This window comes from Sesamum indicum, linkage group LG5, assembly GCF_000512975.1.
Source record: "Sesamum indicum cultivar Zhongzhi No. 13 linkage group LG5, S_indicum_v1.0, whole genome shotgun sequence".
Taxonomy (NCBI): domain Eukaryota; kingdom Viridiplantae; phylum Streptophyta; class Magnoliopsida; order Lamiales; family Pedaliaceae; genus Sesamum; species Sesamum indicum.
Genome location: NC_026149.1, coordinates 4,830,949 through 4,851,950, shown reverse-complemented (window position 1 = coordinate 4,851,950; position 21,002 = coordinate 4,830,949). Strand labels below are relative to the sequence as shown.

Here is a 21,002-nt window from a genome sequence, read left to right as displayed (position 1 = left end):
AAAAAGGAAACTCAAAACAAGAGAAAAGACATGCGTGCTGCAATGTTGAGATATAAAAAGTGAGGGACATGTGTGGTCTTCCGGAAATTCTAATTCAAACCTGATTCGGCCAAAGCAAGTGCAATACACTTGTCGTGTGATGGTGTACAGTTGCAATGGTATGTTGCATTTTTCAATTTAAATTAGAACGAAGTTTTGTCCGCTTAAGGGGCAATCCAACGATTTGAGCTCAAAATCTTTTATAAAAGGTCTTATATTTAAAATGAGGCAAATTGATATTAAAATTAACGTCGTGCTAATTAATAAATGCATTGCTAATCTACAATTTTACTATTTCACAAGAAACATATATCATTGTTATTTGTTGTAGTGAGAAACGTATCCTATCAAGTAGATTTCAAAACTAGGCATTTGATGTGTATGTCATAAAATAAAACAATAATACATGCCAACGATCTATTTAACAAGTCATAAACTTAAATAATATTTAGGAATAATTACACTACCCTCCCCTGAAGTTTAAGAAATTACATCTAACACTCATGAGATTTGCTTCCGTCTAACAAATTAGTTTCTCATTAGTTAAGGTTCATTGAATATGTTGATGCTAACAGTAAAACTGAATGAAAATTGATATTTACACTCGATTGACTTATTGTAGGTTAAATATTTTTTTTTCGGACTAAACTACTCTTATAATATGAAAATATACCTTCTCACATACATCAATGTGTGAAGACATATGAGGGTAATTTGATTATAAAAAAATTTATTTGACTTGTAATAAATCAAACAAGGTCAAATATAATTTTCTTTTTCAAATTTTTTATTAATATCATTAAATTTAGTGAATTTTGACTAATTGAGCGACTTATTTATTAGATGAAAGAAAATTTTAGAAATATTTTTGAAATGATACGTAAACTAAATTTTCGGAGACTGAGTAAAATTCTCTCAAAATAATATTTAAATTGGTAGCATCCCAATGTTACAGCCCTTTTCAACAAACGTTTGGAACCTTTTCAACGTCTAAATTTTCATCCATCCGCCGAAAGTAATCAACAATGCATTGGCATCAACTTACTGAAGAAGAACAGAATAAAGTCACCAATCATGGAATCAATTACACCTCAAGATTTCTCCGACAGAGTCATTCTCTTCACATTTCCTCTCAAATATTTCACAACACCCCATTCAGCAAAACACTAAAACCAATCAAACAAACATGAACTGCTTCAAGCCCAAGAGATCAAAACCTCCTCCCCCCGCAAAAACCACCTCGTCACCACCACCCCAACAGATACAAGAAATCCCAGAAAACAAGAATGTGAAACATGAGATCCTTATGAGAATCCCGTCATGCAGAGTTCATCTGATGGATGGAGGCGAAGCCCTGGAACTCGCTGCCGCAGATTTCGAGCTCCTTCGGATATTGGACGAGAATGTATCTCTAGCCACCACCATAAAAGTTGGTGAGGAGCTGCAGTGGCCGCTCACGAAGGATGAGCCTGTTGTGAAGCTTGATGCGTTGCACTATCTCTTCTCCTTGCCGATGAAAGACGGCGAGCCTTTGAGCTATGGGGTTTCTTTCTCGGACGGGAATGGTGCCGATCTGGGCTTGCTGGATTCGTTTCTCAAGGAGAATTCGTTGTTCAGTTCATCGTCATCGAGAAGCAGAAAAGGGGATATTAACTGGAAGGAGTTTGCGCCGGCTGTCGATGATTACAACAGTGTTTTGGCTAAGGCGATTGCTGGAGGCACAGGACAGATTGTTAAGGGTATCTTCTACTGCAGCAATGCTTACACTAACCAGGTAATAATAAGGGTTTCATAGTTAAAAAGATGAGAAACTATGTGAAACAGGGGAAATTCTAACCGGAATTTGGTTCGTCCAAACCTTAATTAATTATATGGAAAGTGTAGCACTTGCGAAAGTGACTAATCACATCACAAGTGTATCATACTTGTTCTGTAATTGATTTCGTTCGACCAAACTTGATTTGAACTAGAATTTTTCGTAAAACAGATGAAAAATGGGTAATTATATTTTACATGAAAATATGGATGATTCACAGGTACAAAAAGGCGGGGAAACGATTCTGATTCGGGCAGCTGAGGAGAAAAATCAGGTAGCATTAAAAGATAGTACAAAAAGCAACAGCAATGGTGCAAATAAAAAGAGTGCTGTCAACAAAAGCCTCAAACGGTATATTTAAGTACCCCCCACAAATTCATCCATCAAACGGAATACAAGACAAAACATTCTATGTATCTGTCGGAAAAAATGCAATTTATATCCTACAAGTTAGTCACATTCAGTCCCATAGTTTCTTAATTTTACCACATTGTATCCCATAACTCAAAAAAATTTGCTAGTCGTGCACGTGATGTTTCCATAAGAAACTTAATGAAATTTGTGCTTGGGACTGAAATTGCAATTGTTTTGAAATTATGGCATGCAATGAGGGGAATTCAAAACATGGGATCAAAAATCGCGAAAGAACTAACCTGTGGGACGTAAAGTGCAATTTTTCCATCGTCTCAATTTGTCCATGAAAATGACAGTAAATTTATATGTTGTTATAGTGTGAGGAAATTGTCGAAGATGACAGAAAAAATGAGCAAAGCGATGCTGGACGTTGTCGGGGTCGCTTCTGGCTCGGTGATGGCACCCGTCGTTCGTTCCCAAGCTGGAAAGACATTGCTGTCCATGGTACCTGGAGAGGTTCTCTTGGCTTCCCTTGATGCAGTCAGTGAGTTCCTGAAATGAACTATGTTTGTTTGGTGTTGGAATTGTTTGCATTTTGCAGTAGTGTTGTAAACAAGTGTAGTTTGTGCAATTGTGAAATGACAGACAAAATAATAGATGCAGCAGAAGCTGCTGAAAAGCAAGCCATGACGGCCACCTCCGGAGCAGTCACAAGGATGGTCACTAACAGGTAAACAACACACCAAAATTGACTTTTAATCACATCGATCCTATCATTCAAGTATTTGGAATCACATGATCAACACCTTCTCCAGTTGCACAAACTCATTATTTGGTTCACACATTCTGGGATCAACCTAAGTGATATCTTTGCATTTCTCATGAAAAATTGCAATTTTAATCCTCTGATATAAGGGTCAATTTTGATCCCGATGAAATTAATTTGGTAATTTGAGCTTATAATTAAAATATATTGCATTTTGAGGATAATTAGCATGTCACATGTACAACACATACACTTTTTTTCTGGTAGAATTGTCCTAAAATTGACATTTTTTTTAATTGTACCAAATTACCGAACTTGATTACAACAGCACCAAAATTACAACTTTGGTATTAATGAAAAAAAAAAACTGAACTTATTGTAGGTAAATTAATTTTTTGGACTAAACTACCCTTATAATCTTCTCACATATGCGTAAATATGTGAAAACATATGAGGATAATTTGGTCATAAAAAAAATATTTAACCTGCAATAAATTAGTAATAAGTCAATTGGGGTACACATATAATATTTTTCCTAATTTTTTTGTTAATATAAATAAATTCGGTGAATTTTGACTAACGGAGGAACTTATTTATTATATAGAAGCAAACATCAAGAGTGTTGGACCTAATTTCCAAACCATAAGGAGTTTATGTGTAATTACACCAAATCTCAGTGGAGTGGAGTACAATTATCTCTTTAATTTTTGTGGTGAAATTGATGAAAATGTCTTTTTGAATTATGAATTATAAATTTATATATTTTTTGCAATTTGTGGATTATTTGCTTTATACACCTTCAAATTCTTTTATTTTTAAACTTTTTTTTAGTTAGAAAAACTAGCAAGGTTAAAGTTGTAATAGCCATAATTTCTAAAATAATTAGAAAATATTTGTAATTACGCTGAACTGCAAAGAAGGTTGTGAAGACGAATAAGTGGTGAACGTACAGGTTGGGAGAGAGTGCGGGAGAGGCAACAGAAGACGCGCTGGCGACCGCAGGCCACTGTGCGGGAACTGCTTGGAATGTATTCAAGATAAGGAAAGCCATCAACCCCGCCTCATCCGTTCCCTCCGCAGCCCTCAGGAATGCAGCGAAATCCGCGAAGCTGTAGGAGGAGTTGATGTCCTGTTGACAACATCTTGCTCGTTTTGTATTCAAAACATGTGGGTGGCACAGTTACTATTATGATTTCTATATGTTCAGCACTGAATTAAGGAAAAATTTCATTTGCATCAAATTGTTACTGTTATAATTATTAATATTTGTTGAATTTTTTAGCAGAGTTGATATTATTTGATCATTTTAGATGTGATCGATTTGTGGTGTTATATTATTGGGTTTAGATATATTTTTGATCCCGTAATTTTGGCAGTTTGGTACTTTTTATCTTGTATATTTTTAGAGTTGTTAAGTTAATTTTTTGATGTTTTCGTGATTTTGGTTCTCTCAATACTGGATTTTCATAAAGTTGTGGAAATATATCATGTGCCCTTCGCGATTTTAACATTTTACCCTTTATCTTTCTAGAGATTGCAAACTAAAAGAGTCATGTAAATTTAATATTTTGAATTTTGATCCTTCATTTTCTATAAAGATTTTGTAAGGACAACTATTTTATAGAAATTGTCTTGTTGCCTACTGTCATATATATGCATTTATCTTTCTAATCAATTTAAAATAATATGTATAATTTTCTTATTGCATTCAATAAAATTATATATATGAAACAATATACCATGTTCACTAGCTAGTTATTATTAAAAATATAAAGGATTAATTTATATAGTTAAACTCCCATATTACAGGGTAAATTAGAATCAACTCTCCTTTTTTTTCTTATTTAATGGCCCCATAACTTTTACGTGACCCCTGTCGTTCATTTTTTTAAAATGAAAAGTTGACTTATGGGACTATGGCCGGCTGTCTTATTAACCTTGATACAAAAAATGACATCTGCATATTTAATATCTGGACTAAAAATAACATTATTCCCTATATATATATTATTCCACCAAGGCATGTTTATTTCATATGATTAATCTGTGTCGTTGGACTAATAATATAGAGTACTTCAATATTTACTTTATTATGTTAAAGTTCGTGATTATTCGTTCAGCCCACAACTATATCGCAGTATTGTTATGATTATGAAACCCACCTCAAGTGGTAGGTTTGGCCCAATGTTTTTTTAGAATTCGGACCGGTCATGAAACCAAAAAATTTAGTGAATTACGGGTCACTGGTTCAATCGTTGGTCCAATCGTGATCGACCGATGATGTCATATATATATGCAATAAATAATTATAAAATAAGTAAAAATAACTTTAATAATTAATTAATGCCAATATGTCGCAGTTAATATTTTCAATAATATATGCTTATAATTAAGTAACATAAAATAGATATGTAATAGTCTAATACAACAAATGTAGCATAAAAATACAAAAAATTCAAATAATAAAAGTCAAGCCACACCCAAAATACAAGTTCCAAAAATTAAGAAGCTCATAAGTGTCCAACACATGACTTAACACACTAATTATTCTAACTATCCAAACCATAAAAAGAAAGGAGAAGAAAATGAGGATTTAAGCATGTTTTTAAAACAGGCCAAGATCGGACTGGTTCGCACGACCTGGAACCAAGTCGATTGGTTCGGCGGTCGGTTCTCTTAAAATAACACGATTTTTGGCGCCCATCGATTTTTGCCTTTTGCCCGACCTATTTATAGCCCGATTTGCAGTTCTAATGGTCCGATCGAACAATCCGAGTTGAATTTTAAAATATTGATTTGGCCAATCAGCTCTCTTTTTCATTTGAATCATACTTTGAATACATTGGAATAAACAAAAAAATATAATTATTAAAATAATCATATGACATATTAAATCATTTATTTGGCGTGCAATGCATGATACTTTACCACTTATAGAGCATCAGAAGGTAATGGAGGGCCATTCGAATTCGGGATATCATAAGAGACTGGAATGATAAGTTTATTGTTGGTTTCTCGAAAAATATTGGAATAGGAATTAATAATAAAGCTTAAATTTGGGTTATTTGGATGGGTATAAAGATAGCAGCTAATATTAATATCGATAATCTTGTTACTTCAAATTTTCAACAGGATGGAAGCTCTTCCAAATAAGGAATTGGAGAACCTCATTCGAGATTGTTGGAGGACCTTGATGTGTCGAGTTTTTTGGATTTTGAAATTTATATTTTAAAAATTCCGCAATGTATAAGACTGATATGTCGAGTTTTCTTAATTTTGAGAATATTTATGTAGAGGACTAACAATCCCGTAAAGTTTACTTTAGTTATTCCTAATTTTGAGATTATTCTGAAAATTTCGTAAAATAGAGAACTAAAAGTGTTTACTCCTATTATATGAAACTAAAAATACAATTTTGTTGAAGTTTGCTATATCGGGGTTGTCCACTTCTGTAATTTCTATAAACTACAAGAAAAAAATCGCAAGGTCATTTTTTTTGCCGAAACCAATAATGTCCAATAATTAAAATGAATTATTTCAAGAGGCCTTAGGTTAAGTGTCCTTGCAAGCGGGCACAAATTTTGTCCTAAATAACACAAACAACATTGTAGCCAACATCGTGAGCACCGTTTACGGACTTCTTTTATTAGTCTTATCACCTTAATCTCCCCGGCAAATTGGAAACTTAAATATACTATTTTTAAACATATATAATTCTACTATATCATAATTCCTAATCTTCTATTTTCTATAAATACCTATTCCATCAAAGCTTAAGATCACAAGCCCAATATATACATCACACAAGTTCACCAATTAAAAAGCAATGGCTCTCTCTATCGCCAAGATTTCAGTTTTCATTGTCCTAATCCTAACATTATGGGCATATCAAACCACGTCCCGTCTAGTCCCCGAACGATTGGCCATGTTGGAGAGACACGAGGAGTGGATGGAGCGATATGGGCGCGTTTACAAGAACGAGGAGGAGAAAATGATGCGTTACAAGATCTTTAAGGATAATGTGGAGTTCATCGAGGCATTTAATGCGGCCGGGACTCGGCCGTACAAGCTGGGGATTAATGCATTTGCCGATCAAACTAATGAGGAGTTTAAGGCTGCCCGGAATGGACTTTTTAAGGTGCAAAAGCTGTCTAAAGCTACACCATTTAAGTATGAGAATGTGAGTGCTTTGCCATCTAGCATGGACTGGAGGAAGAAAGGGGCTGTCACTCCTGTTAAAGATCAAGGCCAATGTGGTAAATTGTTGCTTGGTTAAGTTCTATAATTATGAAGTGTCGTATTTTTGTGAAAAACATTGTTTGGACAAGAATTCTTGAATAATTTAAAGGGTAGATTTAGCTGTCTTTTTTAAAATTTGGCATAATTATAACTATTACCTCATTGTTTAAAAAATTACAAATATCCTACTCAAATGAAAATAATTATGTAGTCCTTAGACGTTGAAGTGGACATTATTAATGTACTATTTTACTCTTATTGAATTTTTTTAAAAAAATAAAAAAAGTATTTAAAAATATAAAAAACTTGAAGGGTGGGTAAGATAAATAATTTAGAGGGAATATTAGTTCATAAAAATATTTTAGAAATATACAGTCAATTTAAAATACCTTGAAACCTACTTATTTTTACACAAATGAAAATCTCTTTCATTTTTTCTGTCAATAATATTCTACTTATGCACATTTTAAATTAATACAAAATGCTTAAAAGTTTATGTTTTGATCAGTTGTTTATTTTATTTTTGTTCTATTTGATAATAATATAATAAATATTTAGATTATGCGCACATGTCGAATTTACTTCAATAAACAGTACTTACAAATCCTATGCTCAATACTATTTCACACACCATAGGAAGCTGCTGGGCGTTCTCAGCAATAGCAGCAACAGAAGGGATCAACCAAATATCAACAGGCAAACTGATCTCACTCTCGGAGCAAGAAATAGTAGACTGTGACAAAACCAGCCAGGACCAAGGGTGTGAGGGTGGATACATGGAGGACGCCTTTGAGTTCATCATAGACAACAAAGGCATTGCCTCCGAATCCACATACCCCTACAGTGCCACAGATGGAACCTGCAACAAGAAAGAAGAATCACCGATCGCAGCCAAGATTACGAGCTATGAAAAAGTGCCGGAAAACAATGAGAAAGCATTGCTTAAGGCCGTGGCAAAGCAGCCGGTGTCGGTTTCCATTGATGCAGGGGGAATGGAGTTCCAATTTTACTCAAGTGGGGTGTTCACAGGGGACTGTGGGACTGATCTTGATCACGGGGTGACGGCAGTCGGGTATGGTAAAACTAGTGATGGTACTAAGTATTGGTTGGTGAAGAATTCTTGGGGCACAAGTTGGGGAGAGGAGGGGTATATAATGATGGAAAGGGATGTTGCAGCTAAAGAAGGGCTTTGTGGGATTGCCATGGATTCTTCCTACCCTATAGCTTGACTGCGGCCAAGAAATTATGTGTATATACAACATCAACTTGATATATAGTACTAGTGGATTTAGACATTCCACTGTCTTGTATGTAACTATGTGTATAGCTATAATATGTGTACTATGTGTTTTACCCTGAATTTCAAGAAAACAGTACATGCAATATTCAGATAAGTTATTCCTCCTCATGGGGAGATCTCCCTGAAATCCTCACCCCTTCTTTACTTTCTCATACGTAAACTTCCTGCAAAGCATAAACCGATTAACAACGGAGACTTCTAAGAGTAGGGTTTTGTCTAGTTCATTGGAAACATACTTAAACTTGGAATTCAATCTTTTTGGTATTGGGATGTTCAGCAGTTACCAATCCGGTTACAGCTTCATAATTAAATGGGATATTGATATTGCCAATAGTGCATTTCAGGGGCTTTTGAGATGTTGAAGGGAATTAATTTGCTATCTTGATCTTCTTGAAAAAGAATGCAAGTGAAAGAGACATTGTATGTTGGAGAACTCAGGCATTCAATCTTTGGAAAGGAACTTATATTGGAAGTGTGATGAAAATTAAATAATAGTATTGTATTTTTAGGTAATTCTAGGATATTTTATTCAACACTATAAATAAGTATTGTGTGATTCATCAAGTCAAATAGGAAAAGAGAGAAAAGAAAATCTCAAGTAAAACAAAATAAGAGTGATGCAAGCATTACAAAAACTTAACATTTAACCAGGCGCAAATCAAGCGCTTGTATAGCGACTGGACTTAGGTTCACATGACATTAAGAGTAGCAGCATGCTCAAATTGAGTGGGAGCTCCATCATAATATCTATTCTTGCTACATGTGCTTCAAGATGACCTCTTACAGGGAGTGACTGCAGGGAGTAAATTTAAATTTTCATTAACTTTTTAACTAATATCAGTCAATTCTATAAATTTTTACTAATAACAGAATTTATTTATTAAATAAAAATAAATATTAAAAATATTAGATATAATTTTTTAAATCGCAGAAAAATTATATAATTGTACCAAAAAGAAATGTAATTATCCCTAAACCATAATATTATGCACTCCGAAATGTTAAAAAACAGAAGCCCAATTCAATGGACCGTTATTCTACATTTTTTGACCGAAGCCCATCATCATATATAAACACCCAGTCCCCAGACCCCAATATGGATGTAAATAGTTCCGGCAGCATACAGCTATAGCAGTCTTCTCTCGCGATTCAGCAGCAATGGGGGAGGAGAGGCAAAGCATATACAAAATATCGAGGACCATCAAACGCAAAGAGAACACTCTCTACAACTCCTTGCGCTCTATCTATGAGGACTCCATCTTCGTCGGAGAAATCCGGCAGCTCTGGCCCGAGCTGCCGCTGCTCGCCAACCTCCGATGCGGCCTCTGGTACTCGCCCAAGTTCGACTTCAATTGCTACTTCAAGTCCACCGACGGACATACCAACAATTTATCTTTCAATACCTCTCGCCTCAACCTCCATGTCGCCCTCCTAGCTGGTATGTTCTTTGCTTTTCTATTTCCCCCTCTTTCTGGAAATGTAAAATTGTTTGTGCCTATAGTTTTTCAGAATTAGGGTAAATTTCAGTCAGCCTTGTATACTATTATTTAAAATTACACTCTTATCTCCATTGTTTGATGTTGTTGCTTTGCAACTTGTAGTTCTTTCAAAAAAGCAAACTTGTTGGGTATATATATCTTTTTGGAAGTGTACGTGGTTGAATGTAATTTGCAACAAAACTAGGTATTGACTGATTAAATTTTCCCACTATTTCAGAAATAAAGACATGAAAGAAACAGAGAGAAAGAATATTTCCCAACCCCAAGGCTTTGTTTGGTTTCATTTTTTGGAGTGTTCCCTTTTGGTTTTTGGAAGATAGAGAGAGTTATATCCATGTGTGTTTTAAACTTCTGGTATTTTGGTTTTATTTTCTTGGTTGGTGACAGAATTACTGTTATGTTGAATCATGTTTGAAAAAATAATTATTGTAAATTTAATTTCTCCCAAAGATTACGTAAGTGTAGTAAGTTAATTGTAATATTTGTTATAGGAAATATTAAAATAGCATGTTATGATTAAATTTACTACAAATATGTGTGATTTTACCCAAAGTGCTAACTAGTTATTCTGCTTTCTTCTGGTAAATGTGCTTCTTGTTTGTGTCAGTTTTAGTAAAAAGGCCATATTATTCCATTAAATTCATATAAAAACTTAAAACAAGTAATAGTTGTCAAATGAATATGTTTCTTCAACTCTTTTCCTGTTGAATAAAAATGATATGTAATGAAGCAATGACCATTGCTAAAAATAGTTGCATTGCTACATTAGAAGAAGTGTAAGATCACCACTAATTTTAAATTAATAACTGCTAATTATAGGAAAAGAAAATAAATGGAAGAGGCATGGAACCAAACCGCGCCTCTTCCATTTATGTTATAATTGAAAAAACAAAGAGAAACAGAAATAGAAGTCATGTTTCTTATAATAATAATTTTTAAAAAATGAGACTTGGAGACAGAAGCAGGGATGTTTTTCGAAACTTCCTTACACGCTCGACTATGCATTTTTCAAAGATAAAAACAAGTTGTGCTGTTTTGGACAATCTAAAAACAAAACCAAACATAGCCGCCTCGTTTCCCACATAGCTGATCTATCTCCATCTATACTGCCACCTCCTCCACGAAGAACACTTTGGGAGTTCAGGGAGTTTGCCAGCACGTTTTGTCCAATCACACTTGAATCCCGTACAAATTAAACAGTTTAGGGTTTTGTGACTTTATATGCTTGGAGTCTCTGAAAATAACCCTCTATACCTCATAAAGATTCTTCAACTGTTGCCCGTCCCGATGAGGCCTATTCAATCAACATTATTTAGGAATCCACCTATCATATTTTCTATTGTTCAAATGTTTTAATGCTTGCATTGATTAGGTAATATAAGTTTCAATGTTAGGTGAACACAAGTAGTTTACTTATTACAGACAAGGCTATATCAAATAACAATATCGAAAGAATCTTATTATATTGTGTAAAAGCAAAAACTAAGGACAGAAAAAAGAAAGAAGAAAAGAATGAAAGAAAAGTATCCCACCTTAGGCCTTTCCCTCTAGTTCCACCAACCTGTCTCATCTGCTGTTATCATTTTCGCCACCTTGCACATATTCTTCTGTTGTCATCTGTCCTGGCCATGGACCGTCTCTCAATCATCATCTTTTGATAAATATTCTTGTCAAAATGTTCTGGAATTGGAGATTTTGTCAGCATTCCACATCTCATTATCTTACATTAATTGGTGGTAGATAATGATACATGAATCAATGGAACTCACTCTTGTTTCCTTCCACCCAAATTCTGCATTTTTCAAAATCTTTTGGTAATTGGGGAGTTAGATTTATCAATCAAAATATGTCGCCAATTAGATTAGGTAACATTGTTTTATCAATTGAGAAAGAACAAGAACCCAATTTGGTAGAAGATAGCATCCAAAAAGAGAAATTGTTCATTTTTCCACTTCTGGTTCTTTGCTATATTCTCAAATGGTTTGGTTTAGTATTTGGAATTCTGATACACAAACTGACACTTCTTATCATTTAATGTAATATTTTTCTCATTGAGAAAAAGTCATTTGAAATCCCATATCATATAGAATGCACAAATGCTTGCGTACGTGCATACATACATACATACATACATACATACAGACAGACATGCATACAGTAGCATCATAGAACAATTATAGGTGAATGATGCAAAGCATGAAATATGCATTGAATGCCAATGCGTGCATGTATTCTTCTGTACTTGTGGCAAAGTCCTTGAGTTAGTTGTGATAACATGAAACACGTAATGATGTTTATGTGCTTGTTTATGGGTAGGACAGAGGGGAGGATGTATGGTCGTTGATTCAACAAGAAAAGGGAAGAGGTTCCCTGACAGCATGTCCAAGACTATACCAATTTGGACCTGTGTTTTAAATCGAGCGATTTTCAATTTTAGGACAAGACGTGAAAGAAACGAAGCTCAAGTGGATGTAAGTGGAATACTTTCCTGGTTTGCTTGCTTTGAGAGTTTAATGTTGACCTTATAATTGTTGAATGTCCTTACATGAACTATTTGAGTGGAAATTAGTGATGGAAAAGACCTTGTCTTTTATACATTATATAGTTGGAAGTTTTATCCACTTTGGTTTATCCTTTCAGTAAATAATATTTTATGTTCTTTTAGGTTTATTGTGGATTAACCGAAGCATGGATTTAGTAAATTATTTTGCTAGTTAAGCATATGCACAGTTTCTCAATGCCTCTTGTGTCACCTGAACTTTAGATGGTTAACGTGTCAATCAAGCTGACTTACAAAGCTTAGTTTGGTGAGATGTGGCTTCATATATTATAAGCTATGTGCTCAAGTCCTGACAGCAGGCAAACTTTTCTCCTCCATAGAGTGTGAGCTCTGTTTTGAATTTCATACACGCTTCCAGTTCTAGCTCATGCTCCTATCCTATCTCCATTCAATTTGTAAGAAACTAATTGCTAACTTGACCTCTAGTCCTAGACAGAAGATAGAACAAAGAACACATAGTGTTTGAGACTTTGTTGCAATTAAAAGATATCTTCTGATTTGTTGCAATTAAGAGATATCTTCTGATCATGGTCAATAATAAGTAGAAGAAAGGGAAGAACAGATCCTTAAGATAAATCTTCCTCGGGAATCCTTAAACAAATTACTAGTTCTCTATGATTTCCTTCTCAATAGATGTTAAGGTTACTAGTGTTCATTTCTCTAAGTCTTTAGTACCTGTCTGTATTATGGGCCTGAACTTTATTTCACCTGAGCCTACCCTTTGCATATGTCTGCCTTCAGTTGAGATCTTAGCTTGGACCCAAAATCTAATTTGGTATGAACATAAGCTGAACCTCGAACATATTGAGAAAACTAGCAAGCTTCGAGGCAGCTGGCTCACTGGAACTCCTAGTGTCGATTTATCCTCACGCGGTTATGTCATTATTAGATATGGTGCATGGGGATGACCGGATGAGGCCTCACCATTTCTTTCTAATGTACTGCATGATCCAATATTTAGTTTTGTATGCGACACCGTATTGTCGTTTTGAATATCTTATTTTGGGTTTTAAAGCTTCATAAATCTACATGCACGAATATTCACTTCCGTGCTCTTCAACAGGAGCCGACCAATTCAAATGAGCTCAACGCTGCTAGAGAAGACTCTTCTGGTTGGGATTGCTCCTTGCATCTTCCCCTCTGGGTTTCAGAAACTGAGAAAGCAATGATTGAAAACCGTTTGGAAGGTTGGACTAACGAATTGGAGGCCAGTGGAGCTGATATTGCCTCTATTGCATTATCTTTGAGAAAACCTCTAAGACCTTTATGGATTTCACAAAAAACTGTTATCTGGTTGAATGAAGTACCGGAGTATGATTCTTGGGATTTTACTCCAATCATACTTATCTCTGCATCATCCACAAGTGGCAGTTTTCAGCACCGAACTACCTCCGAGTTTAGTTGGAATTACATTGCTGGAGCTGGAGATGATGAGGAAAGTTGGTCCAGAGGTTTATCACCTGATCTTTTCTGGAAACATGCCTATGATATCATAAGCTCGGGTCCTGACTTGTGTAATCAAAAGATTGCAAATATTGTTGAAAAAGATCGAGTTGGTCGTGCACAAAGGGGTGAATATGCTCCACAGGTGTCTGTCAGGCCTTCGAAATGTCTGGGGAGCACAAGTAAGTTTCCTGTAGGAGATCCACTGGACTTGCATAATGGAACTGGAGCTGAGGATGAGAAGTTAAATGATGAACGTGGCATATCTTTTTTGGGTTCGACTAATATTGCTGTTGGAAGATCTCAGCATGGTATGTTCTTATCTTTGTCACACTTGGCAAAGTGCTTTGAAGTTTTTCTTGCACTTTTAGTTGCTTTTTCGTACTGGAAGTGAGAAACGAAGGTTAGTAACTCTTTTTACTATTTGGTTGTCATATGTAATTGCTTGGGAGGCAAAATCAATACAGCAAATTATGCTCTTTAAGGGTTATAAGGAACATCATGGCAAGTTGCATCTGCTGCATAGGCGCCGAATAATCTAAAATCCAATTTGGGCCAAACCTTAAAGTGTGATAAATTTGTTTCATTATCAGTTTTCTTTTTGGTTGCTTCATCTGAAATTTTAGTATATTTTTCTCTTTTGCAGCAGCGGGAGTCCCTCCAGACTACTGCACATTAAATTGTGATATGGAGTCATTTTCTGCCTGCACACGAAACCCTGAAATGTATTTGCACTTGCCAATTGTGGTATGTGAGAGGAACGAATGATGTTAATTATATGCACTTATTTGTTTAAAGCAATGGATTTGTAATTGATTGTTTGCTTATGCCCCTCCTTTGTTTCTCTCTACTTGTAAACAGGATTCGAAATTCGACCGATTTTCTTTGTTAAGGAATCTCCCTTCTGCGCTGAACTTTGCCAAGGCACATTTGAGGAAGGGCAGCGGGCTTCTAATTTGCTGCAGCAGCGGTAAGCATGTCATTAGTAGGACAAAATTGCATTTATGGTCTTGGACATTGACATTAACTTTTGGTCTTCTATGTAGGAGTCTGGCAATTTAGGTCAATCATCTCTTAAAAAATGCACAATTTCAATGCAATTTGTCATCGAAGTTTCCAGATCTATTGGAAATTTGAAATTTGCGCAAGACATGATTGAGATTTGGGGTTTTTCTGTTTTGGCAGGAAAAATGACCAAATTTGCTCAATTGGCATGCCAAGTGGCCATTTTTAAGGGGAAACCTTTTTTTTTACCCTTACATATTTTTCTCCTTTTTCCTTGTTAATTTTGGCGAAGAAGAATGAAATAGATGAAAAGAGGAAGAAAAAAACGAAAAAGAAAAGAGATAAAAATAAAGAGTTGATCTAATTTATCAACTTTTCTTTTCAATCTTTGATCAATTAAAAAGAGAAAGGAAGAATGAAATGGATTTATCTTTTATCTAGCATTTTACATAGTTATGCTTAAATTATGCGACTATGTAATAAATGATTAAATAGATGAAGGAAAGATGAACTGGATGTTAGTTATATGTTCTCTTAGAAACTCATCCTCCAAATATGTCCCTTTCGCATGTCACGTGAGCAAAATATGCTCATTCGTTCTCCAATGACTATCTTGCATGCAAATGAGTGCAGATCAAGTAGAATCTCTCATCAAAATAGAGAATCTTTAAATCTTTGTCATGTGCCATGCACATAAATTTTCTGAGGCAGATTTTGAAATTTTGAACAAAAATTGGATTGAAGTAGCCAATATGTTATGGATGATGTACCCCAAATCGGCAGACCCCTATAATAAAGGATCAAAAGTATAAGCAGGTCAAACAGACTACTAAAAGATCAGTTTTCCTAGTATATTAATCTTTTAAGTGTAGTGTTTTGATATTGTGTCCTGTGCTTTCCGGTTGATTGTTATACACTCCCCACTCGTAAATTGTATTACTTTTATCTTTAGTCACATGTTGAAGGGATGCGCTTAGAAATACGTGATATGGTTATTCTTGTGTTAAAAATAGGATGAAATATGTTTGCCTCCTGAGCTATATAAACCTCTCATACAGTCATACCAAAAAAAAAATTTATGCCTAAACACAACCTGCATAATCAAATTCATGAATGTCCTTAAGGCTTGGACAATTTTTTGTTCATTTTATTTTTCCTTGTCTTTCGGTGCATTTCTTCCCTTTTTCACTGTATTTTTGTCTTTTACACTTCCCCTTACCCCTTCTAGACCACCTGCCTACCCAGTCCCTTGCCACCCACACCCAGCTTAGTTCTGCTATCAATACTGGTCCCTATCACCAACTTCAGCCCCTTAAAGAATTAGTGTTATTGCATTTCTCCACCAACCACACAAATCCATCTTAAAAATTAACTTAGATTTTGTAGATGCATTGGATATGTTTAGAGCCAAAGGGATGCTGTTGTATACATATTGTCTCTATGATTTAACAAATGGCTTATGGTTTATAATTAACTTATCCTTTTTGCATTGCTTGTGCTTTCAGGTTTGACTTGTTTGTTTTGGGTTTATGAGAATCAACCTTTTCATTTTTGGAAAATTTTCTGTCCGTGTTAAATATATTGAATGGTCTCTCTTTCTGATCCTCTTTCATTTGCCATGTTTGCAGGAGAAGATATAAGCATATGTATTTGTTTGGCAATCTTGACATCATTTTATGATGAAAAAGGTGAAAACTAAAGTCCTAGTTAAAGTTTTCATATGTGCTCAGTTTCTACTTTCTATGAGCTTTTAATTTTTTTAAGTTTTCAATAGTATAATGTGCTAATGAACCTAATAAAGAAGCTGCCACTAATTCTGTTCAGTGAGAATCCTGCTACAGTTCTATGCTTGAATTAATATTATAAAGCGTCGTAGCAGCTAATGTGGTGAAGCTTTTCTTTTCTATACTGAATAAAACTACTTCTTTTTTGGTTATTTCTGTGATTCTCTAATCTTGAAATCTTTAACAGGACATTTCGATGATGGAAAATCCTTCAAGGATACACGAATCACTAAGTTAGAGCTGCGAAAACGATTAGTTTTCATATGCAAGTATGCTGTCAATGCCCGCCCATCAAGAGGGAACTTGAAACAAGTGTATGCTTGTCTTAGTGCAGGATGTATTACTTCTATTTCTTGATATCTTAGTAAGTTAAGTTCATACATGCCAAACAAGTTTGATATGATTGAAATGTGATTAGATACCTCTTCTTGATAAATACTAGTATGTTAAGTACTAGTACTACAAAAGACGCTCGGAAAGAGACTTAAGTAATAAACCCTACTAAATATGTTCAATTTTGCTTATACAGCTTCTTGTTGGATTATGTTCAAAAAGTATGCATAATTTAGTATAACAGGATTAACAGTTAGTTTAAGATATCATGATGTCCAATGTTTGAGTTGGATTAGATCTTCTGGATAATTATATTTACATCCCCTAATTTGTAGTCTATTTATAAAAACCATCATTGGCTTTAGCGTAATTGTAGGAACCATGCAGGGGTAGCTTGTGTAATGTTGTTGATGTGGTTGGAGGGTATGTATAACTTTTTAAAAAATCAGGGATGGTTTGATGTTGGCATTTTTTTGTGAGTGTGTGCATTTTACAAAAAAATAAGGGGTAATTTATATAAATAAATCATAAGTGAGGGGTCTAGTTGCAATTATTCGTAGTTATTTTTGATAATTTTCATTTGTTAGTAATTGTTATGACTTTTGACATTGTTTATTAGCTTATAGATTTTATAATCTAAATTTTAATATGCATAATCTATTGGGAAAATTAATCATGCGAATGCTAGAAAGTGTAAGAAATTCAAAATATTGTATGTGTGATATCTTTTGATAATATATCATAGTATTTGGTTGAAAGTATAAAAAATATGATTAAATGTAAAAAAATTATTAAGAATATTATTTTTTATTTTAACAGTGTAGTTTCTGAATAATTACAATATAAAAAAAAAAGTCTCATTATTTATTGAAATATAATTTTTACATAATAGTCCTTGTGGAATATATATTTTTTTTAAACATTCATAAGAATGATAAGTTCAAAATAGATATTAAACAAAAAAGAAAAAAAAGAACGACAATGTTTTTTAAAAAAACGTAAAAACATGACAAAGTTTCTACCTTTGGAAATTTAATAACTAATTAAAGCTCAAATATTTTTTAAAGGGCTAAATTTCTTTTTAATCCCTTGTGTTCTATTAAATTAGCAAAAGAGCTCTTTGTGTTTGAAAATAAGCAAAAAAAGTCCCCTTTCTATTTTCAAATTTTAAACAAAAAAATTTCATTCTATTATAAATTGATGAAAAAGTGGTGTGGACGCGCGAGTGGTGCATCTAGTTGTTAATTTCAGCCGTTTTGATCAATATTTTGGTCCATTTTGGGCTAAAATACCCCTTATACGAGTATATAAGAGACTAAGGCATTTTTGACTTATTTTTTAACTTGTTTTGAGTTTTTTTTTTTTCATTTCCATCCTCTCTAAAAAATTAAAAACTATATATATATTTATTTAAAATACAAAAATGTTATATAAAGCTTTTGATATTTGATAATATCAATTCAAAAAATAAATTACAATTGCAATATAAAATTTAAATATCTTAACAAATATGGATATGAATGAAATATGAAAATTATCCATTATCAACTAATTTAAATATTATATAATTAAAAAATATTAGATAAATTATATTTTAATTTATTTCAGTATAAGAATTATACATTAATATTTTTTATTTCAAGATTTTTAGAAATACCAAAAAGATAAAAATATATTTTTTTATACATTATTTTTTATTTCAAAATTTTTAAAAATATATTTATATCCAATATAAAATACCAAAATTTTTTTAAAAAAATACATTATAAAAAATAATAAAACTAAATTTTATTTTTTCAAATTTAGATATGTACATGAATATAAATCTTAAACAATTATAATAAATTATAATTTAAAAATTAATTTAAATTAGTATTTAAGTTAAACATTTTATTAAATTTATATTATTTTTTATAAATGACATTTATATTTAAATTAGTATTATATATTTAAAAGAAAAAATCCAATATATATCCCAAAATTTATTAATTAAATACTAATGATTATTATAATTATTCAAAATTATTTTTAATTAATCAAATATATAATGACTAATTAATTAAAAAATAAGAAAAAAATTGGGGGCTATGGGTTAGGGATTGGTGAGGCCATTTTTGTTAGTGCAACCATGACGAAAACAAAACGGAGGAGAAGGAGCATTGTAAGGAGGCAATCGCAATAGTACTGATCCGTCATTAAATGGAGAGAAGACGAGGGAGAAAGTGGAGTTCAAATGGCTACAAGGCGGGAACTACCTTTTTTGTGAGAAGTTGCCGGAGAAGCGACGATGGAGGATGGGTGGGGTTGCGATCAAACTGCCAGAGGAAGACGAGTCAAATGGTGGTGGTTTCCGGTAGCGGGTCAGGCTGTCGAAAGAGAATCGAGGCGGAGAATCTAGGGAAATCGCCGGCCAGGGGCGAGGGAGGAGGCGGTGGAGTAGAATTTTCTTTCTTTTCTTTTTTAAATATTATATATATATATATAATAATTTATTTTTTTATAATTCTTAATTATTTATTATAATTAAAAAAATTATATATAAGGACATAAGGGTTAGGCGATGTAAAATTTTAACGCCATTAGGTGCAAAAGCTGCGAGCCGAGCTCGATGTTGCCAAGAAGGAGAAGGAAATTCTTCGTTCTGAACAAGAGGTGGCCCTGGCAGAGGCTAAGAAGGAGGCCTTCGATGCCGGGCGTGAGGTCGGCCTCGTGGAGGGCCACAAGCATGGGGTGGAGGAAGGCCAAGCCGGTCGCATTCTGGTTGAAGAACATCAGCGAGCCTTGGCCAATTCCAGGATGTCCGCGGTTCGTGATTTTTTGAAGACCGACACCTTCACGACCGCTCTTGAGATCAAGTCTGCGGACTCATTCACCAAGGGCTATGAGATCTGCCTGTCTCAAGTCCATGTGCCGCCTCCCGAATGGCAGGATATGTCGAGCTCGTCGCTGTATGGCGAGGCTGGAGGGGATACTTTTGCAGTCTACAACTCATTCGTCTCCGTTCGCGATCAAGGGGCACTTGTACCGAATAGCCCTATTCGGCTTGAGGAGTTCGCAGCCCACTCCCTAGTCCAGGTATTTCCTCGGCTGGCTTCCTTCGACCTCCCTTCTTTTATGCCATTCATTGCATTCGATTTTGCAGGCCATGACCTTTCTTCGAAGCTTAAGCCTCAAATGCACCCATTATCGGAGGAGTTATATTCAGACTGATCAGAAGGTGCAAGATCTTAGGGCTCAACTGGCCGATCGGGACGAGACCGAACGCAAGTAGGAGGATAACCTGCTGGCCTTGGGAGATGAGGTGCAAAAGTTGCGAGCCGAGCTCGATGTTGCCAAGAAGGAGAGGGAGATTCTTCGTTCTGAGCAAGAGGTGGCCCTGGCAGAGGCTAAGAAAGAGGCGTTCGATGCCGGGCGTGAGGTCGGCCTCGTGGAGGGCCACAAGCGTGGGGTGGAAGAAGGCCAAGCCGGTCGCATTCTAGTCGAAGAGCATCAGCGATCCTTGGCCAATTCCCGGATGTCCGCGGTTCGTGATTTTTTGAAGACCGACACCTTCACGACCGCTCTTGAGATCAAGTCTGCGGACTCATTCACCAAGGGCTATGAGATCTGCCTGTCTCAAGTCGAAAAGCTCGGTGGCTTTCATGAGTCTTTTGACCGCAGCAAACTTGACATCTCGCTTGATGGCGACCTTCAACCTCTTCCTCCAGATCCTGAGCTGAAAGATGATGAATTTATGGTCCTGAGGGACGAGCTGGAGGCGGAAGCTGACGCCTAATCAGTCCCGATTCTTCTATTTTTGTGGTAGGATTTTGAGCTGATTGATCCAAATGTAAATCCTAGAGATTCTTAGGACATCATTTTTTG

At 34.8% G+C, this 21,002-nt stretch overlaps 3 protein-coding genes across 5 annotated transcripts; all 3 read left to right on the top strand.

Moving 5' to 3' along the window:
* LOC105162045 (senescence/dehydration-associated protein At4g35985, chloroplastic-like) lies at positions 1,091-4,414 on the top strand. Of its 2 annotated transcripts, none has more exons than XM_020693973.1 (5): positions 1,091-1,813; positions 2,076-2,206; positions 2,587-2,753; positions 2,867-2,939; positions 3,928-4,414. In XM_020693973.1, the coding sequence occupies exons 1-5, from the start codon at positions 1,226-1,228 to the stop codon at positions 4,088-4,090; spliced, it is 1,122 nt and encodes a 373-aa protein (XP_020549632.1). In that variant the 5' UTR covers positions 1,091-1,225; the 3' UTR covers positions 4,091-4,414. The 2 variants fall into 2 exon arrangements, with proteins under 2 accessions (XP_020549632.1, XP_011078253.1); XM_011079951.2 differs by having other exon boundaries at positions 1,093-1,813; positions 2,855-2,939.
* Positions 6,764-8,608, top strand: LOC105162164 (senescence-specific cysteine protease SAG39-like). Its single transcript, XM_011080133.2, has 2 exons — positions 6,764-7,231; positions 7,851-8,608. The coding sequence occupies exons 1-2, from the start codon at positions 6,802-6,804 to the stop codon at positions 8,441-8,443; spliced, it is 1,023 nt and encodes a 340-aa protein (XP_011078435.1). The 5' UTR covers positions 6,764-6,801; the 3' UTR covers positions 8,444-8,608.
* On the top strand, positions 9,582-17,345 carry LOC105162044 (uncharacterized protein C3F10.06c). Of its 2 annotated transcripts, none has more exons than XM_011079947.2 (7): positions 9,582-9,952; positions 12,330-12,484; positions 13,637-14,327; positions 14,663-14,763; positions 14,878-14,986; positions 16,650-16,709; positions 16,993-17,345. In XM_011079947.2, the coding sequence occupies exons 1-7, from the start codon at positions 9,673-9,675 to the stop codon at positions 17,160-17,162; spliced, it is 1,566 nt and encodes a 521-aa protein (XP_011078249.1). In that variant the 5' UTR covers positions 9,582-9,672; the 3' UTR covers positions 17,163-17,345. The 2 variants fall into 2 exon arrangements, with proteins under 2 accessions (XP_011078249.1, XP_011078250.1); XM_011079948.2 differs by having other exon boundaries at positions 9,684-9,952; positions 12,335-12,484.